The following is a 9,571-nucleotide window of genomic DNA, read 5'->3' as shown; positions in this document are numbered from 1 at the left end:
ACACTACCTTAAAGGGGCAGGCCTGCTTTGCCCAGGCCTCTTTACCTGTAACCCATCTCCCCTCCACCTCCCAGGGACACCCCACCTTCCCAAATGCCCAGCTGCCAATCTCTTCATTTTCCCACAAAAAGCAAAGGAGTCCAGTACAGAGTGGTAACATTTATTAGGAAGAGGGATTCAATTAGACTTCCACATCACGCACACAAGAAACAGACTGTAACTGTCGTTTCTAAAGAGGAAGTAGGGCAGGCAGAGGGCCTGAATCCCAGGGGACAGGCAGCTTCAGCTGGACAAGGGACAAGTATGGGCTCGGAGTAGATAAGGCCACTGCTCACCACCCCTCCAGTGAAGTTTAGTGGCTAAAATATGGCTACCTCCCCTGACACTCCCCGAAGCCAGCCTCCCAGGAGAAGGCTGTGTTGCTCTCTAGCAGACACTTGGGTTATGGTTGGTGGCAGGAAGGGAGGAAGAATGTCTTGCTATCTTTTGCTGCTCCTCCGGGTTTCTTTGCCGTTACTGACAGGGTTGCTCGAGGGGCCAGGAGGGCCAGCAGCCGTGTGGTTGGGCTGGCTTCGGGTAATTCGGGTGCTGGGGGGGTGGGAAGGAGTGTGAGGGGGGTGCGGACCACCACCAGGACCTGGTGGGGTGCTCAGTCCATTCCCATTCTGGCTCTCAGAGGCTAGATGTGGGAGAAAGGGAAGAAACACAGGAATTAGAGAACTAAGGTAGGAGAAGGGTCCAGCCCCAAGGCCACCCTCCGTGCCCCAGAGAGTAGCACAGTTTTCATCGCACAACTACACAGTAATGCCAACAGGACCAAGTGCAAAGAATGTGGGTTGTATGAATGGAGCCCCAGAGAAGACGCAAACAATGATTTTGGAAGTTGCTACATGAATGCTAGGAAGATATTTTTCTCTTTTATTCATCTCTGCATCATTGGGAGTCAGACCTAGAGTTAGCTGTTACGTTCTAGGCTCAAGGACTTCTGACAAAATGCCCCTTTGCCAAAACTGATGGTGAAACTGGGGAAACATGAGAAGGGGAAGGGCCTGAAGTTTCTGTGTTAAAATGTAAGAAGCATGGATGTTAGCTCAGGGCCCATCTTCCTCAGCAAAAAGAGGAGGACTGGCAGCAGATGTTAGCTCAGGGCTGCTCTTCCTCAAAAAAAAAAAAAAAAAAAAGAAGGATCTTTAAAAGAAAAAAACAAATTGTGGTGTATATCACAATGATACATGTTCATTTTGGAAAATACAGATAAGAATAAGCAAAAAAATTATTACACATACTCTCACTCCTCAAAAATAAGAAGTAACATTTTTGTGTATATGTTAAATGTTTGACTGGAGCCAGGTGTGTGGGATGACTTCCTTGGGCTCCCGCAACTGTGCATGGCACTCTCATTGTGCTGACCAGTGTGATATAATCATCATCTGTCTGTTTCCTTCATAGACTACAAGCTCCTTGAGGCAGGTGCTGTTTTCTTTTTTCCTTGAGGAAGATTAGCCCTGAGGTAACTACTGCCAGTCCTCCTCTTTTTGCCAAGGAAAACTGGCCCTGAGCTAACATCCATGCCCATCTTCTACTTCATACGTGGGACGCCTACCACAGCATGGCTTTTGCCAAGTGGCGCCATGTCTGCACCCGGGATCCAAACTGGCGAACCCCGGGCCGCCAAGAAGCGGAATGTGCACACTTAACTGCTGCGCCACTGGGCCGGCCCCAGGTGCTGTTTTCTTTGTCAGCATTCCTCATCTAAAATGTTTGTTAAATGAAGGCAGAGGACTGTCTCTCACATACACAGGGCGCGCCATGAACCCTAAATGGGGGAGAAGTCATAGGCTAGTAGTTCTCGAACCATATCCTTGCTGAAGCCCATTGCTCCACCAGACTCAGATATCTGCAGCCAAAACTCAAGAATAATGCCCTTCCCTCAATTCACAGAAAAAGTCAGGAGAGGGTATAAAAAGTCAATGTTAAGTTTTTATGCCATACATGTTTTTTTGTTAAGCCTTTTGTACCTGTTAGCAGATGACAAAGTGAGTAAACATCTGGCAAATGAATATTAAGAGCAAACAGGCTTAAATGTACCTTATTTAAAATATTTTTATAAATTAGGGAGTCATGGAGACCGAAAATACATAATAATCATATTTTCAGTTGAAAACACGGATGCTAATTTTTGTGGTAGAATTAAATGTCGTTATTTCATGGTGTTCCCAAAAAACACCATGATCTCCAGTGGCTCCAACACAAACAATTCTGAAAACCATGGTAACTGGGGATGCTGAGGAAGGATGGAGGCAGCCTGAAGCCTAGTGTCACAGGGAGAAACCTAAGGCACAGATCAGAGGCAAGAGAGAGCCAAACACCCAGGGAGCAGAGGGTCAGCTGGAAGGAGGAAAGAGCAGTAAAAACCAGGTTCCTGAGGAGAAGCCAGGGGACGAAGGAGGTGGAGTTGGTGAGTGATTCTAATCAAAAGCTGATGATGTGGGGCCGGCCCGGTGGCGCAGTGGTTACGTGTGCACCTTCCGCTTCTCGGTGGCCTGCGGTTCGCCAGTTCAGATCGCGGGTGCGGACACGGTACCACTTGGCAATAAGCCATGCTGTGATAGGCGTCCCACGTATAAAGTAGAGGAAGATGGGCACAGATGTTAGCTCAGGGCCAGTCCTCCTCAGCAAAATGAGGAGGATTGGCAGTAGTTAGCTCAGGGCTAATCTTCCTCAAAAAAAAAAAAAAAAGCTGATGATGTGCAGTACGGCCCCAATTCCTCAAGAGACCAAAAAGCAGGGGCTTTAAGTACATGAGATGGAAGAATCATAGTCCTGAGAAGCAGGACCTTTAGTTTCAAGAAGAGTGATGACCCCAAAAGGGAACCACTTAGGCCTCTAAAGCTGTGAGCTGTGGACTCCATGTTAAGTCCTACAAGTAACAGTACGTTAGAACTGTGTAATGAATCAAAATGTGCAAGGGGAAAAGGCAAGGTTCTGCCAGGGAAGCAGCAGAAAGAAAGAAGCGAGAATGAAGGGATGCACTCTTTGTGGAGAATTTGTTCTCATTTTTGCCTTTGAGTAGGAGGGGCAAAAGGGTACCAGAGCTCTTTCAATGATAGAAACAGGTCCCCAAATCTTTTTACCACAGGGACTTACAAAAGAACTGGGAGAAGAATTAGGTGGAAGGGGATATATTGAGAGAAGAGAGATGTGGAAAAGGGATGAGGGCAATGCATCTTTCCAGGCTGGAAAGAGTAGGGGAGCCAGGAGGACCAATGGATGGAAGGGAACAGGTTTACCTGGAGAAGTGGCAGGGGGTCCAGTGGTAGGCTGGGGAGCTGTGGGACTGCTGTCATTCTGCACCTGAAGGCACAAATTACATACTCAGACCTTGCTCCCTACCATGCTTCTTGGCCTGACCTGTCTTCTTTCCCCACATCATGGCCATGGGACTCACCGTCTTGTTGGGTGCCTGTTGGGCACTGTACTCTGGGTTTGGCTCACTGAAGTTAGGAACCTCAGAATAAACCATACAGAATCTGCAAGGGGAGAAAATGGCCAAAGCTTCAGACTCATCCTCTAGGCCACTGCTGGAGGCCTTAGAAAAGTCCAGATCCAGGATGGATGGGGACTGCACACCCTTACGCTGCCTCCCTCCAAACCTTAAACTTCCCCTCTTGGCCTGGTGCTTCTACATCCTAATCCCCAACATAGCACTTACTCTCCAATCTTCTGAAGATCGCCCCCACGGCCAGTGTACAGTGTCAGACAACCTTTGAACACTGAAGCGTACCTGTGGGGGCACAAAAAGTAGGATTCAGAGTACTCAGAAGAGTCACAGGGACTGTTAACCCCACCCCCCCTTGACTGTTACTGCTCTTGGATAGCCAGGAGTCACCAGCTGGCTTACCCTTTGGTGAGCCGGATAATGTCCCCAGGCTGAATCAGGTTGCCCACATCGTCCCAGACGGAGATATTGATGCTGCCCGTTTTGTCTGCCACTTTGCAGGTCCGAACCTCATGTCCGTCCTTTGTCTTGGTCACTCGGCCTAGAGGGAACAGATAAACGAGGGTGGGGGATGGTCAAATAAACCGGGGTGGGGATGGTAAGAGGGATGAGATCTAGATGTGGGCGGGGTGAGGGAAAAGATGTACAAACAGGGCAAAGCCGAATCCCTGGGGGAGACGCGGGTGGGGACAGCACCATGGAGAGGGCCCTGAGTGGAAAGAAGCCCGCGTGGCCCTGGAGGCTTGGATCTGGCAAGAGTTCCGTCTACCCTACACCTGGCTGCATCTCTCTGGGCCGGGGTCTCGGAGAGAGGCTCGGCGTGAGCAGCGTCTTGGGATGCCGCCCTGCCATCCCCGGAGCAAGTTAAGACCAGAGGCGGTGTTCTCCCCCTCCCGTTCCCAGCCCCGACAACCCGCGCAGGGGGCCCACCACCCCAGCATAGCCACCTGTCTCCAGCACAATGAAGATGAGGTTCAGATTCTTGAGCCCGGGCTTGATATCCTTCACGAAGGTCTCCGTCGTCATGCTGCCCGAGCCTCGGCACCCCACTAGAAGGGGGAAAGGGGGATGAAGGCTCAACCCTGGGAGCCTTCGCCCCCATGCTCCACTTCCCAAGGCCCACCTACCACACTAGGCTGGAGTCAGGCAGCTTCTAACTCTCCTAAAAGGTTAGACACGAACTTCGCGGGAGCCTCCAACTTCAAGATCAGAATTTGGGGGTCTCTGGATAGGCTGTTTGGGCGCTAGAAGGCCTTCTCCCGGGATGCTCTTTCAGTCTGAAGCCCCGAAGTGGGGGAGCCGAGGGGCACGCGGGTAGGGAACCTGGTGCAGTGCCAGGGAATGGAATCTCACTCGCCAAACCTTCCCGAACCCTCATCGGGACAACCCGGCACTCGGTCCATCCCCTCCCCCACCCGGCCCACCACCCACCCAACCAGCTGGCCGGACAGTGCACGCCGGTGAGCTGCCTGTAGGGGGAGCCACAGGTCCCACTGCTGCCGGATGCCGCCCGAAGGAACGCGGGAATGCGGACCTTCCCGGAAGTTTCCTCCGAACTGGCCTCCTCTGGCCAATCAGCAGCGCCCTGGAGCGTCCCACGCCCCGCCTCCGGCCCCCTCCAGCCAATCGGAACCCGAGATTCACGAGCCGCGAAGGGGGCGTATTTTAGGTATTAAAGGAGCCTCTGAGATGGTTGGCTCTGCAGGGAGAAAGATGCACCACCAGGGGACGCCGCGAGTCCCAATTTTCCTTTACTTGGCTGGACAATGAGCTTAGGCTGTAAAATTTTCTCTCCTAGACGTGACACAGTGGAAAAATGACCAAGGGTTTTGGAATACGGCGGACAAAAGGTTTGAAACCCGGCTCAGCACTTCACTTCTTTTCTCGACAATGCCTTACTATGTAATTCCATTTTGCAGACGAGAAAACGGGAGTTATATGAAAAGCAGTGCCCGGCAGTTTCCTCCTCTTCTCTCACTGCTCTAACTCTCATCTTTATTCCTGATTTGGGGTCCTCATCATTAATGCACTACCTAGTGGCATAAACACCAGTAAAAAGTGGCATGTATACCAGAGACAGACAAAAGGCAGACTCATCTGCTTTGGAAAAAAGGGAACCGGGGGCACAGAGAACAACGTTTGCATCAGGCCCTCTCACAGTTCGAAAGATAATGCAATTATCTCCCTAGATCTCAGTGTTCCCCTTCAGAGGTCTGAAAAGAGGCCCGAACCTTGGTTCCCTTTGGGACTTGTTAGTCCACAAAAAGTAGTCAGCTCTATAATATTGTGTATAAACCGATTACATGTACACAATGCACATGTGCATTACTATTTGATTAGCGAATATCCATAACAAATACTACTTAATATCAGATTAGCCTAAGAGGTCATGTAATTGTATTGCCTTGGCTTGCTTAATTAATCCCTGCCTTCTCCTAGAGCGCTTTAGACTCCACCTTGACTCCTCGGAGCGCAGGTTCTCTCCCGCCCACACCCGCAACCCCGGTTCTGTATCTTAAGGAAATCAAACCACAACCCAGGAAGAGGGACACTTTATCTTCCTTCTCTCCTCTTAGGTGTTTCAGAGCACTCTACTACTGTTCGAAGAGCCGATGTGGATATGGCAGGAGTGCAGCTAGGAGAGAAGCGAGCAACCCGTTGGGAACCCTAGATCAAAGCCTTGCGGCCAGACACTCCCCCATTCCCCAACCCGCGGTCGCCCTGTTGACTGCTGTATCCACTCCCATGACGATGAGTCATAGAGTCGCGAGCCTCCGGGATGCTGACCACGGCTCTGGAAAGGAAGAGGGGCCGGGCTGACGGCAAGTCACACTGCAGGCCAGCCTCCTCGCGACGATCTCGCACCACGCCGCATCAGCCTTAGGACATGAGACACGTGCGCCGCTCGGAAGCGAAGTCTCGCCCTCCAGGGTAGTCAAGCCTTCGGCTCGGCCTCTGACGTGCATACGGGGAAGAACATAGAGTTCTCCCTCCCAAATGGCTATACAGTCCTCGTTGGGACCATAAAGACTTCCGGCCTAGAGCGGAGGCCCGGCTAGCCCTCCTCCCTCCTCGTTGGCCGCTCGTGGCCTCTAGTCCAGGTCCGAGTTAAACAAAGAGGCGGGGTTTGGTGACGGCCTTCCGCCTGGTTGCGTAGCAGCGGTGGGCGGGGTAAACGATCCGCCTCACACGGCGACGAGTGGTCGGAACCTTCTTCCTTCTCCTTCCCCTTCCCCTTCCCCTCCCAAGAAAGGCTGGGACCCGGCACCGGGGCTATCCCGTGGCCGCTGCGGCCTCAGCTCCAGCCGGGCGGGGGTACGGAGAGGCCAGACCGCTTCCAGGGCGGTGCGTACTGCGCCTGCGCGGGCTCCCACCGAAAAGAGGGCGTGGGAGGGGAGGGGGCGATGTCCCAGGGGGATTGGGGTAGGGGTTCCAAATATTGGAGGTCAGGAGAAGGGATGGGAGTAAAGATGAAAAATTGAGGAAGGGAGAAGCAATAGGCAGGAGTCGGGAGGTGAGAGAGGGACGCTGGAGGGTGGGCTGTTGGAGAGGTCCATTGGAGTAGGGGATCCTTAAGAAGTATGGGAGGGGGCCCGGGCTGGCTGGAGGACAGGGAGGAGGGGACCTGGGGGAACGACGTGGTGTTTAAATAGGCAATGATTGATGGGCTGGGAGGGGAGGAAGGAAACCTTCTGGGGGCCAGCGTGGGCAGGGGCGGCGGAACCTGAACCCCCGCCCTCGAAGCGCCATAGCTTGGCTCCTCTCCCATGCCTTGTCTTTGGCAGCCTTGTCTTCCTCCTCCATTCCTTCCCCCCTCTCCACCCCCCCCCCCCATGAAAGAATCTCACATTCCTTACATCCCTGCCCTGGGTTTGCAGCCAGGCCCTCTTCGCAGGCTTCACACACCGGAAAGCCTTCCCCAACCCGGGACTCAGCCGAAATTAAGTGGGGAGGAGGGAGCTGGAGAAGGAGCAGAAAGCTAAGAGGGGTGCCAATGTTTTGCCTGAGGGACTGACAGACATCTTCCCCGTTCAGAAACTGACTTCGTTCTACCCAATAGCAAATGTGGCTGTTAAGGAGATCCCTGAGCTACTGTTCTTGGGGACTGGGCTGTGATAGTGATAGTCTCATCTCTTCCTATACAGGTGGTTTTAGTGTCTGACAATAGAGCAAGAAGCTGATAGTATTGCTGGCTGATAGTTTTCCTCCAAGAAGAAATGGGGTAGACTAGTGGTAGGGAATCTGAGTGATGCAATAATGTTACTACCCTGTGTGTCCAGCCGACTTTGTGGTTGGGCCTAGTTCCCAGTAATTTAAAAGAAGGAACAAGCTTCTTTCAAGCATTTCCTTCCTGGCACTCAGGTCTCTAAATTTATTTTGCATTCTGTTACTACAAATACCTTACCTGAGAATAGCTGTATTCAGAATGCTTTCACATTTACTGTGTCGCTTGATTTTTCAGGACAACATATAAGGTAGATAAGGCAGGTATCATTTTCTCTACTTGACAGGTGAAGAAATGGAAAACTACAGAAGGGTGCCATGGCTTATTTAAAGTCATACCGTTGACAGAGCTGGGACTGGAACCCAAGTCTCCTGACTCCTGGTCCTTCTCTCAGTTGAAAAATCCTGTTTTGTTCTGGCCAAGGGAGCATTGAAGTAGGATTGGTTTTCTCAGCATGGGCAACTATTTGCTTTCTGAGTCTGGAACTTGTCTCTAGAAGAAGAATGAGCATAGCCAACAGCACAGCATTTCTTGAGGTACAGGTGCATATGCTAGGCTGTTGGGAAATAGGATATTGTCAAAATGGAAGAAGCATTATACTCTGCTCTGTGTTATGGACAGGAAAGATATCAACTTCCCCCTCACTCCCCAACCACAGGGAAAATGTGTCTGGCATTGCACCTTTATCTATCTGATTAGTTTAAAAATACCACCCTAAACATGTGGCTAACGAGCATAGTAAACTAATGAGCATGTGTACCAGACTCAGAAGATGAAATGGTCTCTGTTTTATGTATGAAAATCATCATCATCCTATTCCTTCCTAACATAGCCCTTAATCTATTGATAGACGTGTGATGGTGAGGAAGGGAGTTTGAATAATCTGCTGTTCCCCTCTAGAATGTTGGATAGATCTCTCAGCACCCTTCATCTGAAGCCTTGTCTCTCTCTACTTGGTTCCATCCTTTTAGTAATGAGTCTGGTCAGCCAAATCATACTGCTACCTCTAGTCTTCCTAGTCGCCCACCCAGCAATCATCACCTGATTCACTGCCTCTTCATTTTTTTAAAAAGCCTGATCTCGGGAATATTTCCTCACTTGATAAGTAGAATTGCACCTTTACCAACATTCTTGAGTTCTCCAGATGAAATAATATTTTCCAGTTGGACTCTACAAATCCTTTTAAATGAAATAATTTATGTGAAAGCATCGTACTGTGCATGTAGGTGTCATGCACCTCTGCATTGTATACATTTGTACAGATCTCTGCATTCCACAGATGTGGAATCATTGACATTACTTATAGTTGTGTGCACTGAATAAAAGAATCTTTTTCTATCTCAAACAATTCCTCTTCTCTGCCTTTCTTCTTGTCCCTTTCTCTCCCCCCCTCAGCTGTGTTTGAATCTCCTGGGCCATGTGTGTGATTCCTTAGCAGTGATCTTACTCCTTGGAGGGTAGTCCTGTATGCCTAGCCCTGAAACCTGTAGTCCTTAATGGACTACTCATCCTCCTCAACCGACCGCCCGATCCAAGTCTGTCCAGTCTCTCTGCCAAGTGGAGGTAGTTCCCCTGACTCACCTTTTTCTTCCTTGTTCCTATTAATAGAGTGCTCCTGATTGTGACATCACATCCATCCCCTTGGCGATGGAGCTTGTCACTAGGAAGGAAGACTCAGTCGGAGAATAGCCAACAAGATGGGTTACTGGGAGCGTCTCCTGAGTGGCACTGAGTGGAGGCATCAGGGGGTTGGAGCCTTGTGAACAGGGAACCTGCCCCCCAACACTTGGAAGGTAAAGAGCCTTGAATCAGAATCCCATTCCAGGCTTCAACCCTTTTCTCTGCTA

General features: G+C 50.7%; 2 protein-coding genes across 7 annotated transcripts in view; one reads left to right on the top strand and one right to left on the bottom strand.

The window, feature by feature from the left end:
- Positions 1 to 146: 146 nt before the first annotated feature.
- NABP2 (nucleic acid binding protein 2) lies at positions 147 to 6,609 on the bottom strand. Of its 5 annotated transcripts, none has more exons than XM_070621635.1 (8): positions 6,287 to 6,609; positions 4,627 to 4,822; positions 4,447 to 4,548; positions 3,902 to 4,040; positions 3,713 to 3,784; positions 3,449 to 3,530; positions 3,291 to 3,354; positions 147 to 679 (listed from the first exon to the last, which is right to left on the bottom strand). In XM_070621635.1, exons 3-8 carry the CDS (start codon positions 4,523 to 4,525, stop codon positions 480 to 482), a joined length of 636 nt encoding a protein of 211 aa, XP_070477736.1. In that variant the 5' UTR covers positions 4,526 to 4,548; positions 4,627 to 4,822; positions 6,287 to 6,609; the 3' UTR covers positions 147 to 479. The 5 variants fall into 5 exon arrangements, with proteins under 5 accessions (XP_070477736.1, XP_070477735.1, XP_008528358.1 ...); XM_070621634.1 differs by lacking the exon at positions 6,287 to 6,609 and adding an exon at positions 4,931 to 5,293; XM_008530136.2 differs by lacking the exon at positions 4,627 to 4,822 and having other exon boundaries at positions 6,287 to 6,596.
- A 63-nt stretch (positions 6,610 to 6,672) lies between these two features.
- Positions 6,673 to 9,571, top strand: part of RNF41 (ring finger protein 41) — a 23,226-nt gene continuing 20,327 nt past the window's right edge. The window contains exons 1-2 of one of the 2 annotated variants that reach the window (XM_008530141.2): positions 6,673 to 6,844; positions 9,333 to 9,517. The gene's annotated coding sequence lies outside the window, so the exon portion shown is untranslated. The remainder of the gene's footprint in view (positions 6,845 to 9,332; positions 9,518 to 9,571) is intronic. The other variant, XM_070621632.1, reaches the window with a different exon arrangement.

The sequence above is a fragment of the Equus przewalskii genome, chromosome 5 (genome assembly GCF_037783145.1).
Source record: "Equus przewalskii isolate Varuska chromosome 5, EquPr2, whole genome shotgun sequence".
NCBI classification, from domain to species: domain Eukaryota; kingdom Metazoa; phylum Chordata; class Mammalia; order Perissodactyla; family Equidae; genus Equus; species Equus przewalskii.
Note: the sequence above shows the minus strand (reverse complement) of the source record. Positions and strands in the feature narration are given on the sequence as shown.